This window comes from Ictalurus furcatus, chromosome 29 (assembly GCF_023375685.1).
Source record: "Ictalurus furcatus strain D&B chromosome 29, Billie_1.0, whole genome shotgun sequence".
Lineage (NCBI taxonomy): Eukaryota > Metazoa > Chordata > Actinopteri > Siluriformes > Ictaluridae > Ictalurus > Ictalurus furcatus.
The window spans coordinates 3,442,996-3,463,878 of record NC_071283.1 but is presented as its reverse complement, the minus strand read 5'-3'; the positions used below and the strand labels follow the sequence as shown (position 1 = coordinate 3,463,878).

The 20,883-nt window shown below is 40.4% G+C and overlaps 1 protein-coding gene across 2 annotated transcripts; it reads left to right on the top strand.

The window, feature by feature from the left end:
- The first annotated feature begins 2,080 nt into the window (after nt 1-2,080).
- Nucleotides 2,081-17,060, top strand: npy1r (neuropeptide Y receptor Y1). Of its 2 annotated transcripts, XM_053619523.1 has the most exons (4): nt 2,081-2,274; nt 8,199-8,221; nt 8,316-9,117; nt 15,702-17,060. In XM_053619523.1, exons 3-4 carry the CDS (start codon nt 8,401-8,403, stop codon nt 16,116-16,118), a joined length of 1,134 nt encoding a protein of 377 aa, XP_053475498.1. In that variant the 5' UTR covers nt 2,081-2,274; nt 8,199-8,221; nt 8,316-8,400; the 3' UTR covers nt 16,119-17,060. The 2 variants fall into 2 exon arrangements, with proteins under 2 accessions (XP_053475498.1, XP_053475500.1); XM_053619525.1 differs by lacking the exon at nt 2,081-2,274 and having other exon boundaries at nt 8,079-9,117.
- Nucleotides 17,061-20,883: the final 3,823 nt, after the last annotated feature.

Below are 20,883 nucleotides of genomic sequence, written 5' to 3'. Positions count from 1 at the left end.
ATTTAAACGTTTATTACTTTGCAGATATGTAGACATCATTCTGTGAAAGCACGAGGATAAAAGTAGGCTTAGCAGATGTTGGTTGCATCTTTATAGACACACACACACACACACACACACACACACACACACACACACACACACACACATACACACACAGCCATGTCTCAAGTAATTATTTAACTTGGAGTATGGCCCCATAAAGCACCTCCGTTATTAAGACTGACCTTGAATCAGTGAATCAGAAGGAGTGTCCTCAGACAGACAGGAAGTGACAGTTCGTATCCTGAAGTTCACTGACATTTCGAGTTGCACATATTGACCCTCGACTAGGCACGCTCTCAGTAAAGAGGACAAATTTTAATGACTGGAAATTCCTCAACTACGCATGCATAGTATAAGGCTCTAATTGCGTCTGACGGGAAATCTATACACCCACGTTCAAGACAGATTTCTGACAATCGGTACTCAGGAGAGCAAAGGATGCATGGTGTATAGTTTTGGTAACATGTCCTTGCTGACAAGCTGGTCATGCTGGACAAGTTACTGACATGCTGTTTCAAACACAATTTGGGAAAAGAACATAAAAGTGCTGACCCTGCGCTCTCAGAGACGATGAACCCAAACGGTACCTTTCCTTGTCACCGGGGTGGAACTATCAAGGGGACATCTTGTGTTCCTGTAATTAGTGTAACGCTTTAAAGGTGTTGTACATCAGTGGTTCTTCAATTCTAATACATGAAATTCTTTTTCAACGTGAAAGATATGTATTAAAGGTACAAAAGATGTGCCAACCCTGCCACGAGGAAAAGTAAATTTCGGAAGTTTTGCCCCTTTCATTCACGAAAACTGACAGTGATTATTAAACACAATTAAACACTGGCCACTTTATTAGGAATGCTCATTCATGCAGTTACCCAGTCATATAGCAGCAGCACAATACATAAAAGCATGTAGATACAGGTCAGTTAATGTTTTATATTAAACATCAGAATGGGGGGGAAATGTGATCTCAGTAACTTTGACTGTGATATGGCGTTTCAGAAAATACTGAGCTCACACACAATTGTACAGAAGGGTGTAGAAAAAAACCGAACAAAAAAAACAATTCAGCGAGCAGCAGCTCTGTGGCTGGGAAAACCTTGTTGATGAGAGAGGTCAGAGGAGAATGCCCAGACTGGTTGGAGCTGACAGGAACAACATGTCAATCCTTGAGGCGGATGAGCTACAACAGCAGAAGACCACATCAGTTAGTCAAGAGCAGGACTTTGAGGCTAGAGTGGACATGGGTTCACCGAAACTGGAAGATAAAGGTTGAAAAAATGTCGACTGAGAGTTTATGTATTCGTTCGTTTAAAACTAGTGTTATTGTAGACTCGTTGAAGGAGAGTGTTTCGTATGTGGACCTATGGCCAGAACTAAATCGATGTACACAGTGGAAGGTAGATACTAGCAGATTCAGGGCAGGCCTATCCATTGGGTATGACTGAGACACAAGGACTTGACAGCGGTGGTCTTTTCTATAGTGGTCTTTTCCTACTGACATACAGAGGTATAACAACAGCCAGTTGTATATCTATAAAGTAATAGCTACATGATAAGAAGTGTACATCATAGTTAAATTATTTTACTCTGATAAACATAAACAGTCATTTATAGAGTCTCACATTCTCATTCTCTGACACGCTTTGTGTTTCTCATTTTAAACTCGAAGCTGACTCCAACACTGGATCCAGCACATGCACCAAGGATGGGTTTTTTTTGTGTGTACTGGAAAAATCAGGACATCTACTTGTCACTTGGGACGCATCCTCTGGCTTGCATTCAGAGATCGCTTAGGTTGAGGTTATCACTGAGCCACGACTCACCAGTCTGTCCCAGCTTCGACCTCATCTGCCCTGTGCATGAACACATGCACGCGGACATGCATGCATGCATGCGCATGCACGCTTGGACGCACAGAAACACGCGCGATCTAACACTTCCCTGCAGAGACATGGACGAATGAGCGAGCGAAAACACACACACACACACACACACACACACGCAAAATAATGAGAGAGAGAGAGAGATACACAGATGTGACAGTCTGAGCACTGAAGATCCTTTGAAGAGGATGCTTGAGCGTGATGCCTCCGTGACCGCGCGCGCGCGCGTGTGAGTGTCACCCTGACCGTGTGTGTGGGTTGAGTTAGCCTAGTGTGTTAGAGAAAGTGTTGGCACCAGTGTGTAAGCTCTCAGACCTCAGACTCCAGCGGCTGCACGAAAGCGCAGGTAAGTCCACAAATATAGTATCTATTCAAATGTCTCTAAAATGCACTTTCTTTCTTTTTTCCCCACCCTTCTTTAGTCTTCTGTTTTCTTCTTGTAACGATAAACGGATAAAGACTGACGCTGAAAGCCCGAGAGGCTGAGACGCGTCCACACAGGCACGCCAATTCAGATTATTTCCTTGAATTACAAGCGCGCGCTCGGTCGTTATTTAAGGAGGGGTTTTTTAAAAATATTTTTTTTTTATAACGATCAGTTTAAAATGTTGTAGGGAGAGAGAAAAAAACAATCCAACAACCCTCGGTATTTCTAAAGACACGGAATGAATGCGGTGCAATTCTGCGGTGGATAAAGTGTGCACCGGGTGTACTTTGACCTGTTTGCGCGTGGACGCGTTAAAAGCGCGCACCTGTGATATGGATAACCAAGTGCTACCTCCAGGCATACATAAAACCCCCCCTGAAACTATGTGTAGGCTATGTGTGTTCCTAAACAGTGTTTAAACGTCTAATATCCATAAATTGCTCACAGATGCAACTATTTGGGCTGAACAACGCACGGTATCATGAAATGATCCCATTCGGTCTCCATTCAAGCTTGAGCAATTGAGCAAAAAGGAATGCATCCAGATAGCCTATGCAAAGCTTACAGAGACACATCCTAGAAGATTTAGCAGCTGTAATCGGACCAAATATTGACCCTAGGAGGGGTTAATACTTACGCAACTAAATTGTTTTTGCACCTTCAAACGTTATACATATTGTGCGTATATCAAATGGGGGGAAAAAATCCCAATTAAATCCATGACATCTTTATTCCATTACAAAAAAAAGGGGGGTGAATATTTATGCAGGGCAGTTTGTTTAGACAAGGTCTGCTTAGTTTATTCTCCAAAGGCAGTTTAGGGAAAGAGGCATGACAGAGTTTCTCTTCTGGCTCATCTGGCATGGTTGTTGGTGACAGACGGCTGGATTGAGTATTTCAGGTACTGCTGATCTCCTGGGATTTTTTTTTTTTTCACACCCCACACAACAGTTTTCATAGTTTACACACAATAGTTTGAAATTTATATATATATATATATATATATATATATATATATATATATATATATATATATATATATATATATGTGTGTGTGTGTGTGTGTGTGTGTGTGTGTGTGTGTGTGTGTGTAGCTGAAATCGACACCAGGTTCCTCTCCTGTCAGCCAAGAACAGGAGCTACATAGAGCACAGGCTCACTAAAATTGCACAATGTTTTTTTTTTTTTTTTTTCTATCTTAAAATGTCCAGGGGATAACAACACAAATATAAATGCAACAACATTGTTAAGCTGTACATACCTTGGGGATCATACAGTATATCTGAACTTTTCACCTTTCAGATCCTGTAGCTCCTGCTGGTATTAGCTGCACTCGATAATGCGCAGGTGAAGCTGAAATGCCCTACACCTTCAGGATATTTACGACCATTACGACAAAATGAAATATGGGTTCGGATGTTTACCGGCCCGTTAGGACCTGTGCTTATTGTGGCCCATAAACATCTTTGTAGGGTGTTGAAAATATCAAAGTTCATTTTGTGTCAACGTGTCAGGAGAGGAATGGTCATGGTTTTGTGGAGCTTATGAAAGCTGGATGTATGGTGGGGAGAGAGAGAGAGAGAGATAGAGAGAATACATATTACTGTAACTCACTAGGCTTGAATATTGCCTTAGGCTGGGCTCTCTAAGAAATACAATGAGATGGAGACACATGCACACACACACACACACACACACACACACACACACACATAGATAAGCCAGGAAAAATCCATAGCTTCTAAGAGCACAGTGCACTCACAGCTAAAAGTGAGGCTTTGAGTGAGACCTACTGTATTTGCACTAGCACCAGCTCGCTACACCTCCTTCCATAGCTCACCACCGCCTTCTATTTTCTCCCTTAATCACTCTCTCCCTCTTCCCTTTTCTCTCTTATTCTCGCCTGTATTCATTATCCCAGTTTTGCCTTTTCATCCTTCTTTCCTTGGACCTCTTGTTCTCTAATCAGCGACTCGGAGGTTTCTGGTGTGTCTTGATCTTCTGTTTTTTCTTCTCTGGTTCTGTACTTTCTGATCTGGCACACAATATCTTTATATCATTCGTTTTCTTCTGCTACGGTTCTGGCTCTGTGTAGCCGTGTACCGATAATACTTTATGCATTTTACCAAGGTAATTGTGGATGTTTAGAACTACTGCTGGTCACCGTCTTTGTCATGGGTGTGAAAATTATTTTCTATGACGGTTACATTATTAAATTTACAGCTAGCGTTGGAAAAAGGCATCAAATTATATATACAGCTAATATTCCCAACTGCGTTACTCATCCATCCATTCATTTTCTGTACTGCTTATCCTACACAAGGTCACAGGGAACTCGGAGCCTGTCCTAGGGGAGTTGGGGCACCCCCTGGATGGGGTGCCAACCCATCTCAGGGCGTAATCACACACCACAAACAATTGAGAGATCTTTGGACTCTCCGGAGAAACCCCAGAAGCACAGGTAGAACATGCAACCTCTGCGCACAGAGGGGGGAGGGGGGAATTGAACCCCCATCTCCAGAAGTGCGAGGCAAACGTGCTAACGTATGTGCAAAAGTTTGAACACCCTTTTAATTCAGCACTTAGTAACACCCCTTTGTAAAATATCACAGCTTACAAATGCTTTTCCTAGCCAGCTAGGAGTCTATCTATTTTTATTTGAGGAATTTGCAACCACTTTTCCTTGCAGAACATTTTTAGTTCTGAGACATTCTTGGGCCATCTTGCATGCACAGCATATTTAAGATCTATAGATTTTCACTGATGTCAGGGGACTGTGAGGGCGCAGGTATGGGAAGGGCATTGATAGCTCAGTAGTTAAGATGATGGACTACTGATTGGAAGGTTGTGAGCTGCTACTGCTGGGCCCTTGAGCAAGGCTCTAAACCCTCAACTGCTCAGTTGGATAAATGAGATAAATGTAAGTTGCTCTGGATAAGGGTGTCTGCCAAATGCAATAAATGTAAACGTATGGTTTCATTCTGATGACTCTTCCATGCAGATCATGTTTGTGCAATGTATGTGTAATGCTCCTATGTCAGCTAAACCTTCGTTGCGGTCATTCGAGGGTTTTGCTTTGCCTTTCTGGCCAACATATGAACAGTTCTATCTGAAAGTTTTCATTGTCTTCCAGATCTTGCCCTGACTTCCATAGTTCCCCTTAACGGCAGTTCTTAATGCCATCTGGGAGAGTGGAAACTGCGAGCTGGAAATGCTTTGATACCTTTTTTAATAGCCTGCCTCTGCTTTGTATGCACCGATTAGATTACATTTCAGATTCTCAGTCAGCTGCTTAGAGGAGCCTATGGTTGTTAAGTGTTAGGTTTGAAGAGTTTATTATGCTCTGGAAATGTCATCAGCTGCCAATTACTAATGATAATTCTTAATCTTAGTAGCAAGTCCTACCAAGTCAATTAAGGCCTAATAAGTAAATTATGTTCCGAGACTTTATAACAGGAAGGATGTCCAAACGTCTGCACATGCCATAAATTGCTGCAGAGGTTGTGTTAATGGCGTTTCACTTCAAAAATCAACTAAATATTTGATTTGGCCAGGGGTGCACAAACTTTTGCATACAACTGAATTACACTGTATACTGTAGCTGCTTTATAGTAGGGACCCGTTGTGGATTCCAAACCATTCATCTCTCTCCTTATTTCAAACAGCTTTCTAATCTCACACAAAAATAGAACATGACTTGATGCCATTAAACGAATTAAAAAGACGTGTATATTATTTAATATATAATATATTGTATTATATAAGCTATTTGCCTGAATGATCTGAGGCAGTATTTCCAAGATGGCTATTAGGTGTCAAATGTAATCCAACAGGTTGAAGTTGAAGGTGCTTATAATGTTAACAGCACTGCTGTGAACCCGTAGCCTAGCTGGAAGCCAGCTCCATGATGATTCATGATGAAGGAGAGAGAGCTTACGAGAAGAAGGATGTAGTAGGTCGTTGAAATTTTCTTGCTTGTAAGACTATTTTTGGGCTCATGTATTATTCTTAGAGATGGGTCCTGCCTTTCTTTGATCCACTTATGTCATATGCATTGAAATTCTCAGTGACAGCATGTGGAAAATAAACGATTTTGATCGTTTTAATGTACATGAAATAATAATCCGGTGCTGCTTTCATGCCTTCATGATAACTCAAACTATTGCACACCTACATATTCAACATGATAATGTGATCCGTGTAGTATCTATAAAAGTTGTTTATGAACATCCAGTGGTGAAGCATGTGACAAGTAATATAAGCGACAGCGTAGGCCATATGTCAACTTAGAAGTTTCATAGGTAATGAAATACCACAAAGATTGGCATAAATTTCTTCTATGAGTAATAAAGCGTGTAGTGTTGCCTCTCTCTCATTCCTAGTCTGTGTGCTGGTGTGTATGTCCCTGTTTCTGTCTCACACTTCTGCACCTACACAAACAAAATGACTGCTGTATGATTGGCACCAACATTCTGGCCATGATTCAGGATGGGGCCATTCAGGTTCATCCCGAACAGTCGAAAATAATTTAAATATTCCACATGACATCTTCAAGATTCATTCTAACATGACATTTACTGGACTTTGCCTGAGAGAGCTTTCAATTACCTTAATAGCTGGCTGCTTTTAAGGTCACTTCGTAGAACACTACTGTCTAGGGAACGATTTTTGAAGAGAGCGCAAGCTGCTTGACTTTTGTAGACCGTGCTATTGGCAGGCGTGTAGACAGGGAAATAGTCCTGTCAGTTTCACCATCTCCTGACTGAATCTTTGTGAACGTGCGTGAAATAGGAGTGAAAAAGAGTCGAAAAGAGATGGGATGGAATTGCAGAGCTTAAATTGTTACTCTTGTTCTCTCGATAACGTGATTCGTATTCAGACCTGCTTTAAAATTAAGCATGAGTAAGGATGACTAATTAGGAAAACGTGTAATGAAATATCTTGTACAGTAATTACCTGCGGCCCACACTATATCTACTTTTCCCGAATATGCCACTCCCAATTACAAGGGTGGGAGACCCTACAGGAACTAACGAGCTTAATCTTATTAAAACCAATTTCTGCAGATTAAAAAAAAAACAATACGTGGCTGCTGTCAATCACAATGTTGCTTATTTTATATACAGAATATTCAAATAATAAAGGTGCTAACTACAAGGGTAAATTCAGGTTTCACTAGTGGTTTCAGCACAATTGTGCGATATTGATGTTTTTCTTGTTCATGATATTAACAATTCAGTGGTCCAGAATCAAGTGGCTAAAAACGACCTGAGCATTTCAACCATTTCATGTTTAAGGAGAGTACAGGAGGGCTTACTCATAAAATGATCAGCTGTGCAGTCAGGAACTGCTTGCTGGCAGTGGCAATCGCAAAAACTCAGCTGGATGGCAGATTTCGAGGTGATTCCGCAGTAACGTAGAACAAACAATGAAAACGTTTATCGTACATTTCCGATATAACCCTATTTTAAAAAAATATAAATCAGTTGTCTAATGTCAACATGATCAACATTTTCACGGTTGATCTGCGGGAAAAAATTTGAAAATGGAATACCTGTACTGAGTACCTACTGTATATTCGCATGAAGCCAGTCTGCTCAGCCCTAAAACCCTGAGACTACCTTTAGAGTTCGCTGACTCTTAAAGTTTAACTTTTTACATAACTACTAATTAATGACTAATATGTAACTGCGGTAATAGATGTATATTTTTTTGGGTGGGGGTTGAGAGGCAGACTGAAGTCTTTGTCCAAGCAATGGTGTTTGTGCTTAATAATAATGACATTGCTAAAGTATTTGCAGTTTGATGAGTAATAAATAACGTTTGATTTTTTTTTTTTTCAGACCCAGTAAATGAATTAGAATCAGTAAGTAAAAAAATCCATGAAGAAATAGGATATACAAAAGGACAACAGTCTTTTCAGTGTTTTGTTCATATCAGTTGTTTTCTTTTTTCGACAGTGCCTACATCGCTGCTACATCTCAAAAGTTGACAAGGACCTTCGACTAGAGCAGTCCGCCAATTACAGTGAAAAGAGACGTCACAATGCCTGACACTTACCTTCTCCCTCCTGCCCCGCCTCTTGCCATCCTAAACTGCTCCTCCCCCAACTGTACCCTCGCCAACTTTTCGGCATTTCATGGTGACGAGTGCCATGCCGACCAGCCCTTATTTGTGACCCTTGCTGTGGCCTACATTGCTGTAGCCTTGCTGGGAGTGACTGGTAATTTGGCATTGATTGTTTTGATCTGGAGCCAACGTGAACTCTCCAATGCCACTAGCGTGCTTATTGCCAACCTGTCAGCCTCGGACTTGCTGATGGCACTAATCTCCCTGCCTTTCACATTTATCTACACGTTCATGGACCACTGGATATTTGGTAGTGCCATGTGCAAGATCAACAGCCTAGTGCAGTGCACCTCTGTCTCTGTCTCCATCTTCTCCCTTGTGCTGATTGCCATTGAGCGCCACCAGCTGATCGTGCGACCACGTGGCTGGAGACCCAGTGCATTCCATGCCTGCCTGGGTGTTGGCCTCAGCTGGGCTCTGGCCCTGCTCACTGCCATGCCTTTTCTACTCTTCTCCATTACCACTGATGCACCCCTGCAGCAGCTGCCCGCCATTATGCGTGAGCACTACCAAGGCAAGGTGGTGTGTATGGAGCAGTGGCCTTCAAGCCAATTCAGGCTTGCCTACACCACCACCATGTTGCTGCTGCAGTATGTCGCACCCCTCACTTTCATCTTCATTTGCTACCTGAAGGTAAGAAGTGTCAGCTTTGGTCTAGGTAGTATTTAGTAATGATGCACAGAGCCTGTTATATTCAAGACAGGGCATTAAAGGCTTTAAGCAAGAAATCAAAACAAAGCATTAGTGATGCAAGTGACCACAACTCACAAACTGAATTATTTCTCTATAGACTCTATAAGCAAGTAAAGGTAAAGAAATACCTGCAGAAGAACATTTCTTAGCATGGGTTATGTTGCCTTATTCACCATAGTGAAGAACAAATGAAACCTGTGAGAGGCATTCAACACGAATTCAGGGCTGCGTCCCGTATATGGACACCTGACCATCATACCCATATGTATTTGTTGAACGTCTCATTCCAGATTTAGTCCCCCTTTGCTGCTATAACAGCCTCCATTCTTCTGGGAAGGCTTTCCACTAGATTTTGGAGCGTGGCTTTGAGAATTTCTGCCCATTCGGCCACAAGAGCATTAGTGAGGTCAGGCACTGATGTTGGGCGAGGAGGCCTGGTGCACAGCCAGCGTGCCAGTTCATCCCAAAGGTGTGCAGTGGGGTTGAGGTCAGGGTTCTGCACAGGCCACTTGAGTTCTTCCACATAAACTTGGCAAACCATGTCTTCACAGACCTCAGTTTGTGCACAGGGGCATTGTCATGCTGGCACAGGTTTATCTTAAATCGTAACGCTACAGCAAACCCTGCTCAAAACAAGCCCAGAATATTCAAGTAATTGGGCCAATTGTGAAAACGCCCTAAGTGTGGTGACCAAATTGTGCGGAAGCATTGCAGCAATAATAGCGATAATGTGTTTATCGAAGATGGTGCTCACAAAATCTGTTGAAGGCCTGGGGTGTTGATTGCACATTTCGAAATCAGCAGTTATTTAAAGCAGAAACACCTGCACTGAATTCTGAAAGACCAAAATGGTGTCTTTCAGAATTACAATTTATTATACATATACAATACATATACACATAGATAATTACTTGCTTCTTTACGAAACGATAGGAGATATATTGTATTTATTATTATTATTATTATTATTATTATTTTCTTAAATTGTATTTCAGACTTGAGAGATCCATGCAAATAAGTTTCTCAGTGCAGGTGCAAACAATTGGAGAGGAACTCGACAGCCTCCTACATTAAGAAAAAGTGTTAAAAATGTGTCGTGCTTTGGAAGTTTAAAAGAACGTGGAACGCTCTTGCACGTGTTTGTATTGTCAGCTCATTCAAATTCTAATAACTCAGAAGTACATTTTGAATTTAACGGTGAACAGATGAGATATATGATGTTTCCTTCTCCTTTTCTTTTCTGAAAACACATTAAAGGGACAACACTTTACAAGTCAAGACACAATGTGATCAATTCTATCCAGATTTAAGCATCTAGACTGAAAAGTGCGTCACTCCCAATGACAGCAGTTTGTTTAGCTCTGAATTCAACTACATGGAGAAAAGAAAGAAACCATGGTGATGTTGGCTCAGTGGAGAATATGGATGGTTGTTTTCCCAGAATATGACACAGTTTAGACACAACTGTCTTCACCTTATCAGCTAATCATGAAGCTCTTTATCAGCATGATGAGGTCTATTAGGACAAGGCAAACACCAAAAACATGCTAAGCTTTGACCTGCTAGGACAGTCAGCCCATCCCTGATCTAGACACTGATATTGTGAAGGCACATCCTGGAACTGTGCATGAACTTTCACATAGTAACAAAAAGTTACAGTAAAAAACAAAGTGTGTGTGTGTGTGTGTGTGTGGTTTTTTTTTTTTCTGTTAGAGTTATGAAACAAACAAATACACCTGTGACCTACATATAAGTGCTAAACATTTTCTTTTTCTTGTAATATGCTGTAACTTATGAGGTTCTAGAAATAAGCTTGTAGTCAAGCTTCATTTCCAATAACATCCATGTTTATATATGTATTTATAAATGCAACGATATGAATATTACAGACTGATACTAATAGCCTAGGCTGTCGGAGTCCACAATTTTTAAATTAAGATTCATCAAACAAGTGGAATCATTTATGTTTATGATAGTTCCTAACAGTCCCTTGACTGAGAGTGTGTTTATGACATATTAAAAATGCATTTATTTTGAATTTGACTAATAATAAAAAAAAAAATCAAGATTTCAAATTCACTGCTCACTTTATTGTGTTTAGACACCTTCCTGTAAAAGTGCATTAAGATATAAATTACTGAAAAGATTTTGTCATATAAGTGTAACGTGTGGTTCTATGAGGAAGGACGCGCGCGATGGTGTAAAAGCAGCGTGATATTTATTAGAGGCAATATATGAACTGTCCATTTATTAGAGGCAATCCATCATCGCGGTCCATATTTTTTACACGGAACTGGAACTAGAAAACAAGGCTTGGACTTAAAGAGACAGAAAGGCGGTAAGATTTTGCATTTGCAACTAGACAACGACACAACAGCGTACAGGGCTGTTGCTGAACATTTGGCGTGCACTGAGTGACAGCTCACTCAATGGCCCCTTATCCACACCAGTCATATCGTTTTATATGCAACAATGACAGAATTACTGCTTTATTATTTTGGATGAGGGGTAAAACAGTTTAATAAAGAATACAATAAAAACAACCACTAGATACACAATGAATTAAACGTTGAATTTGGCTTAAAATTGACCCGTATGATTAAAATATTTCCTTATAGCATGTGAAAAATAACTATTAGACCATTAGGCTACTGGGGTCTTTATTAGCGGAGATTGTCTTTAAATTAGAGTTTAAAGGGTTAGAGATGAACTTTTTCTTGTTCAATTACATAGACAAGTGGAAGCAAGTTGACTAAAATCAAATTAATTAGCATTAATTTATCCTCTTCTGCTTTTAATTGTGTGTGTGTGTGTGTGTGTGTTTTGTTGTTGTTTGTTTGTTTTTTACATACATTTCAAATGCTAACTATATAAGGATAAGAGACAGTGGTGTTATATTGATATTTTAACCTATACTAAAAGAGAAATTTAGTATAGTCTATGTAGTATAGAATAAGCCAAATAATTAGCTTACTTCACCGATTATCACTTAAATTTGCAGCCATTTGTTTAGCACACAGCCTAGGAGTTAAGCTTTGACTAGCATAAAACAATTTGTGCTAGTTATACGCTGTTTCAAATCAGGTGGCCAAGTGTAGGAATTGCTGGGGGTGACCTTGTCGCTGGTTCCCACAAGGAAAAGCTGCATTCATAATTATGTAAATATAAGGTCCCCACAAGAACTGTAGGACAAATGTGTGTGTGTAAGTTTGAAATGAGTTGGCATCTATGGAAGGATTTTATTTGCATTGGATTTAATAAAACCGTATGCTGTGGCAGTGAACTGACTTGGTATTTTAGTGTGTGTTTGTGTGTGTGTGAAGCCATTTCCAGAGGCTTAGTAATGACTGGAGGTTTACCAAGAACCCTCTCTGCCTCTTCTCGTTCTCATTTTCTTGGTTGATTAAAATCTCCACCCCCTTGAGAAGAAAAGCAGAAACACACTTACGCAAAATTCCCCCAGAGCAGCTGGAGTGCTTGTACATACCAGCCTCTCCAGGGCCCTTCATAATATTTACGATCGATATTATAGTGGGCTTGGAACAGGGCATTGTGGGATAGTGTAGAGTGTGTGTTGCTGATTAAACATTATTAGCATGAGCTCAATAACATGCATCACGCATGCACGCAGATGCTGTATACACACACGATGAGACTGTAGAAGAGAGAAAGAGAGAGCGAGAGAGAGAGAGAGAAAGGGAGAGAGAGTCGTACGATTAGAGGGAATTGTCCCAAACCTGGAGATGCAATACCTCCAGACCTTAGCTCAAAGGCCATAATTATGCTCCGTGATAGAGGAAGACAGATGCTTTTAGAAGCGTAGGCCCATTTTGAGCAGGTGTCAAAGAAATAATAGACAAACGCATAAGTGTTAATATGTAGACTTCATTTTCCAGCCATGTAGAGGGTTATGTTTGTTAATGGCGCTGGCGGGATTTAAATGAAAGCATCTGCAATTACTGCAATAATAATTAGCCGTTTTTAAAGTGATAGCGGATATTCAGCCAAAGTCATTTACAGTCGTCTTCAACTCGGTTATGCTTTGCACTTAATTAACCGCAAGCTGTGAAAAACAACACTTTTTGTTCCTCTGAACCTAAATTACAGCTCGCGTGGCATTTGTATTTTTTGTCCCTGTTTATATCACACAGCATTTTTAAAAGCTAATAGGGCAAAATATGCTTTTATCTAAAGTGTCCTGTGGATAAGTTGGCTTTGCTTAAGGGCCCAAACAGTGGTTCTCTGGCAGCCCTGGGATTTGAAGTAACAATCTTCCAGGCGCTAATGGATAACCTTAGACACTCAACTTCCACTGCTCAAGGACTTTCTTTTTTTTTTTTTTTTTTTTTATTTGGCATGTATCTGGTCCCTGTCATTGAGCATTTGGCATGCTCAATGACAGGGTACATAGCAATGGTGGTAGAAAAGCTCACTTTAAGATGACATATAAAATCATTTGCTACAGGTGGGTAACTACCATACCGGCCATTTTGATGCATACCTTAGCTTGCTGCTTGAAAGTGTATTAAATAGTCAATATTGGTGGGACGTCTCAAAAAAACATGCACGTTTTCATCCCGCGGCTTGATGTTCTCCTGTGCGTAGCTACGTTTGCGAATTTAACTCGGAATCTCGCATAAAACATAAACTGCCGCATCTCGCTCTCCGCCATTTTTACTTTTTTCGGAGCCAGTTATCCAATCACATGATTTGTTGAGGCAAAGTCATGTGACTATTTATTTATTTTTTTAAAAATATGCGTCAAGGAATTTATTCCGTAAATGTGTTTCCAACATAGTTCATGCGCACGGCTTCGTCTCGAATAGAAAACGTATCCACCTCAATTGAGCGCATATGGGTTTTATGCACATTTTGGAGATTTTATTAGCATCTGGTGTTTCCACTCAAGGTTTTTTTTTTGTGTTTTCAAAATACGTGGATGGAAACATAGCTAGTGTGAGGACGTACAGCAGATATGACCAAACAGGATCATGTGACTCAATAAACAAATAGTGGACAGAACTGGCTAGTCAGTGGTGTTGTGGTCTAAGTACAACCTAAAACACATGCAATATGTTTATATTATGGTTGGTCTGTCGCGCCGATCAATGCAAGTGCAGTTACAACAACATTTAATAGTAGAAAGAAAATCGCACCGATCTCAAACATAAGGCACAGCTAGTCAATTGGAAAAAATACTTGAAATGTACTTTAGAAAAGCTGTACGAACCCCAGGTGACACAGTTTATCGTATTAATAATCTAATGTGCCTCCTGACACTCTCTGTCATTTTCATAAATTAGCCAGACAACATCCTGTAGCCACTCAAGATTACATCTGTAAGTCTCGATAATGATGTTAATGCTACTATTATGAGCTTTTTTTTCCATCCAATTCATTAGTCTGAGGATGTACTAGATCTAAATGTGTTACACTGTCATCTGTTATTTCTTCTTGAGGCTTCTTGCACAAGCGCTGGCGGCACACACCAAGTAGTGAGAACAGCTCAAGACTTATACAATTAACTACAACTACCATGGCAACTGTGACTCATTAGGAAGACATACTAACCCGTGTAAGAATACGCTCTGGTTATACAGCCACCGATGACGTCAGTGACTGTCATTTTGCGTTAACCCGCGCCACAATCCCTCCGGGATTTTCTGCGTCTTTTAAACGACCCGATTATAGAGAATCAGCGAACTCAACCCCAGAGCATGCGGAACTGCGAAAACCCCCAAACAATTCCAATTCGGATCACGTTAAACCACTGCGAAGAGGAAGATAATGAGAGATTAAAAGGGGTGGATGAGATGCAGAGAGACACATTAGCCAACAGCATAGGACCTGTTAGTAAATACTGTTTTCTGTGAATCCTGCTGTGTAGTTGCTCTAAATAACAAGAGCCTCTGCCAAACAAATCGGCTGAAGAGAATTGATTCAGTCATTTTGAGATCCAGGAATTGGACCAACAGATTGATGAAGCAAGAGCGGAGGAGGATGAAAGGACAGAGACTCTTAAGAAAACACACACACACACACACACACATAAATTCAAAGGTAAAATCCATCCTGAATGACTTGCAGATTAATCCTTAGAATTACCATGTGATCTTCAATGGCGTTCACACCCCACGATGAGCACGATGCAGCAGCACTTTAGTCTTTTAGTCTGTCCCACTATCGCATCCTCATCTGTACACTCTGCTCAGACAGATCAGCTCCCAAAAGCTTGAACGTTCATGCTAATACCACATCAACGCCATCACGTTTGTCGTCTCGTAGATCGCTAACTAGCCGAGTTGAGTCTCTGCCATAACTGTGTTGTGTAGCTGCATTGCATTCTGTAACTGAGTCAGCAGTTGCTATCTCCACTACTTCTACACTGGATTTCTCATTAATTTGACACTGAACCATATACAATATATACAATTAAATAATATATTCCCCTTTTCTATCTTTCTCATTCTACTACTTTTCTCCTTTTCTCTGACGTTCACTCTCAAACCCACCTCCCCCCCCAGATCTACGTCCGTCTGAGGCAGCGGAAGAGTGTGATGGAGCGAATGCGTGAGAACAAGTACCGCAGCCACGAGACAAAGCGTATCAACGTCATGCTGTTCTCCATCGTGGTGGCCTTCGCTATCTGCTGGCTGCCGCTCAACGTCTTCAACGCTGTCGTCGACTGGAACCACGAAGCGACCATGAACTGTACCCACAACCCCCTGTTCCTGCTGTGCCATCTGACTGCCATGTGCTCCATCTGCATCAACCCCATCTTCTACGGCTTCCTGAACCGCAACTTCCAGCGTGACCTGCATTCCTTCCGGCTCTGTAAGAGGCTTTCGACAAGAGAGGAAGAATACGACACCGTCGCCATGTCCACCATCCACAGCGACCTGTCCAAGGCGTCTCTGAAACTCAGCAGCACAGATATCTAAAAGAAGCTCTCGAGGTGCAGCTCTTTGGGCACTACGTCATTTGGGTGCCACCAGAAAGGTGCAAGAAGCTACACGGTGTACGTGGTCGTGTCTGACGATGATCACATCCTACGCAAGATTTGCAAAACGCAGTGCTTGCTGAAATACCGTATAAGATATACAAAGGTTCACTGGGACAGCGTCGGACCTTAAGTAAGTAGTTTAAGCCTTCCAGTGCTTTCCATCTCGGAAAACAAATGGAAAACTTCAAGATAAAGGACTCTCCTAGGAGACTGACTTCATAGTGTTGGATCTCATACAAAAACAATGTTGGTTTGAATGTCAGTCCGCTAGAGAGGCTCCAAATATAGGAGTGGATTGAAATGTAGGAAATCATGATTACTGGATTTTACTGAACAAGATCTGGTTGAGTTGCAAGACTACTGAGTTAAAATAGGAATAGCTTTATTGCAGACTAGTCCTTACTTTACATGGAATTTTATATTTCAGTTCCGTAATTTTTAATATCAATATTGGTTTTACTGTAGCCAAATCTTCAGAACAGAGTTACCACAGAGCAGTACTTGTTATACACTCGTGAATGTTACTGGTTTATATTTGTTCATTCTTATTTAGAATAAAATTTAGAATAAAAAAAAAGTTAGATTTAGAAAGACAGATGATTGTAAGACAAAAAAAAACAACAACTTTGTGTTTGTCTATTGTGACCAGCTATGAATGTAAATGACATGAGTTTGGTATTGTAATTGCTTAGGAGTGTTCATTCTTGACAGTAATGTTATTTAGAGCATTGTGGTCTGAGTAATTTAATATTCTAGAGTTATTCATTGGTATAATCATGATACTTATGGTATAGAGATGTTTAATGTACACTCACTAGTGACTAATACTAGGAGGACTCAGTTCTTCATGGCATGGAATCTATAACCTGTTGGAAAGTTCCTCTGAGATTCTGGACTATGGTGATTGATCTATGAAGGCGCATTCATGTAGCAACCTTCAGGTTCTACTACATCCCAAAGGTGCTCTACTGGATTCAGATCTTAGTGTCTGTGTCGTCGTGTTCACGGAACCAGTTTGGGACTTGCGCTTTGAGACATGTCGCATTATCATTCTGGAAGTAGCCATTATATAATGTAAGATGGCAATTTGTGGTCATAAAAGGGATGCACATTATCAGCAACAATATTCAGACAGGCTGTGGGATTTAAACAATACACGACTGGTATAAAGGGACCTAATGTGTGCTAGGAAAATATTCCCCGCAACATTACACCACCCCACCACCAGCCTGAACGGTTAATACATGGCAGGTTGGGTTGGTGGATTCATGCTGATGGCATCAAGTTCTAAACATACCATCTGAGCAGAAATCGAGATTCATCAAACCAAGCAACGTTCAACTGTCCAGTTTCGGTGAGCCTTTTCAACACAGAAATTTTGTTCACTGGTCTTCTACTGTTGTTGCCAATCCACCTCGAGTTCCACGTACTGTGCATTCTAAGATGCTTTTCTGCTCACCACAGTTGTAAAGAGTGGTTATTTGAGTTACCATACATGCTAAAAAATGCTGGGTTATTTTTCTACAAAAACACTGGGTTGAACGTTTTGGGTCATTTAACTGGGTTATTTTCTCAGTCTGGGTAGTTATTGGGTAGTTTTGTGTAACCCAACCACTGGGTAATTGGTTGGGTCATTTTCACTCACAGTTGAATCAATCCTGGTTCATTGAACAAGCATGAAAAACATCGATTAAACCCTTTCCAATAAAGATCCGTAAAACTTATGTTTATCTTAAAAAATGATCTTTAAAATACAGTCTCCTGAAAAAGGGACGTTTCTATTTTTGCTGAGTATGTAAACACCACATTAGCAGCTCTAGACATAGCTCAATACATTTCTGAACACCTTCTTGTGTAGAAATAAAGGAGATATCATGTTGACATATTTGTTTATAATGTTGATATATTTGACATTTTCACAGGGTAAAAATAGCCCGGAAAATATGAACCCATTTATGAAATAAAATGAACCCAGCATTTTTGTAAAAAAAAAAATGAAACCATACTTCGGGTTGAAAAACAAGCCATTTACTTGGTTTAAAATTAATAACCGAACTTGATGGGTTAGTTTAGCCCAAGCTGTGTTCTGTCCTATATTTACCCAGCCATTGGGGTAAAAATAACCCAATTTGGGTTATTTTTAACCCAGTGTTTTTTTTAGAATCTAGCCTTCTTGTCAGTTTGAACCAATCTGGCCATTCTCCTCTGACCCTTCTCATCAGCAAGGCATTTCTCCCCAGCTGCTGCTCAACAGATGTTTACTGCATCCATTCTGTGTAAACACTATAGACTGTTGTGCATGAAAGTCCCAGGAAATGAGCAGTTTCTAAAATAAAGCAGTCTGATCCGGCACCAACAACAATGCCACGGTCAAATTTCCCCCAGTTCTGATGTTTGATATGAACAAGCTGCCACAAGATTGGCTGATTGGATAACTGCACGAATAAGCAGGTGTACAGGTGTTCCTAATACAGTGAGTAGTAGGCGTATATTTCATACTCGGGACCATATTCAGGTAACTTTTTGGGTATAGAAATGTAGTGAATTTAGTGAATTTTTCAAATACTATTTATTTAAGACTAGTCTTAAACAAGAACGCATATAATATATTGCAGGATTATGAGGTACAATTGAGGTATTTATAAACAGAATTCTTGTGCATATTGTGAATTTCAGTGTGTGAAATCATGTCTTTCTGTTTCTATTGAATTTTTTTTTTCTTTTATAACTGCTATAAAATAGTTAATTGGATAGCACCAATTATTAAGTATCATTAGTAATGTTTTAAACATGAGATGTTGATTTAGGGAACGCTTCAACCCTGCCACAAGAGCTTATTGACACTTTTCCCAACGTGCCACAACACAGACAATCATGTCAGACAGATTTATAAACAGACGATAGACACAATGTGTGTGTGTGTGTGTTTTAGTCTGTAAGCACCATGAATTTGACATTAAACGCTTCTTCGTACATGCGCATACAAGCAAGTCGACTGATATTGTGATAGTGATATTTTTAGGCACAGAACAGATTAAATCTATGGCTTACAGCGTGATTTGATTAAAACATTTCCTAATTAGCTGCAATTTGTCTAATTATGTCTACATGCAAGATCATAGGATATCAGAATATTAGAAAACATGTGCTGTGTCAAAGTTTTTAAAGGAAGTGTACAGGAGGGGCAGAGTTCCAGACGTGGAAGTAGACCTTAATATAAGTCCAGGATTGACAATGCTCTTGGGTTAACCTGTTAAAGTACTTGCAGTAGAATTGAAACTCATTTCCATCTCTGGTCCAGTGTCCAGAGTTGTTTTTCTATGGTACAATTTGGTAGCTTTCACCCCAGTGTAGATTTCCTGTGGACTATATAATGATGTTCTATGGATCTTCGAACCATTTTGATTATAGAGTCTCTATATGACTTAACGTTACTGATTTCTCTCATTGTGTCAAATTCACACAGGTCGAGTTTAATAAAGAATATCTCTTTACATCTCTTTTTAGTGTTGTATACCTATTCTTCCATAGGAATACACACACACACACACACACACACACACACACACACACACACATACACAAAACACTCCCCGCCCAAATGTTCATTCAAAATAATTCTCATTGTGACTATGATCTCAAGACATTCACTTTACAGATTAAACACTGACCTTTGAACTCCAACCCTCAGTGTTTAAATGACAGGAACACACACACACACACACACACACACACACACACACACACACACACACAATGGCAAAGTTTGGATTTCAGCATGGAATCCATGCATGTTGATTAAATAACTTGGACTGGCAGTTCTGAGAGACATGAACCCTTCTATCCTGATTTCCCACATCGTAGTATCGTAACAAAAAGGAGTACATATTTATATAGAACTCCATATACAGTATAAAGCAGCATTTTAACTGAAAAGAAATTTTGAAGGCATCTACGGTGGCCAGTAAGCGCAATATAAATTAGCAAACCAAAAATGTAACTGCAAAACCAAAATCACCACAACAAATGTGAAAATTGCAACAGCAAAATGACTCAAAATGGAAAGGGTTGGCCTAGTCCTTCAAGAGCGAGGATGGGTCGAGGCTCATCAATCTGCTAACAGATGCAACACTTTGAGAACGATATTCCCCAAAGACAAATCGGTAGGATTTTGGGCATTTCACCTTCTACAGTACATAATATAATTAAAAGATTCAAGGAACCCGGTTAAATCTCGGTGCGTAAAGGGCAAGGCCGAAAACCACTTCTGAATGCTCGTGATCTCCGATCCCTCGGACGTCACTGTCTTAAAAACCGTCATGAGTCTATAATAGATATCTTGACATGGGCTCGGGAATACTTTGGTAAACCTTTGTCAGTCGACACCATCCGCCGCTGCATCCACAGATGCAAGTTAAGGCTTTACTATGCAAAACAGAAGCCGCACATCAACACTGTCCAGAAGCTCCGCCCACCTCTCTGGGCTGAGATGGACAGTAGCACAGTGGAATCGTGTTTTGTGGTCCGACGAGTCGATGTTTCAAATAGTTTTTGGACAAAACAGCCGTCGTGTTCTCCGGGCCAAAGAAGAAAAGGACCATGCTATCAGTGTAATGTTCAAAACCCAGCATCTGTCATGGTATGTGGGTGTGTCAGTGCCTATGGCATGGGTAACTTGCACATCTGTGAGGGCAGCATTAATG

Excerpts from the sequence above, each read along its gene's own strand:
- npy1r (XM_053619523.1), top strand. The coding sequence starts at position 8,401 with ATGCCTGACACTTACCTTCTCCCTCCTGCCCCGCCTCTTGCCATCCTA. Across the intron at positions 9,118-15,701 it reads TCTTCATTTGCTACCTGAAG|ATCTACGTCCGTCTGAGGCA; the intron begins GTAAGAAGTGTC and ends CTCCCCCCCCAG.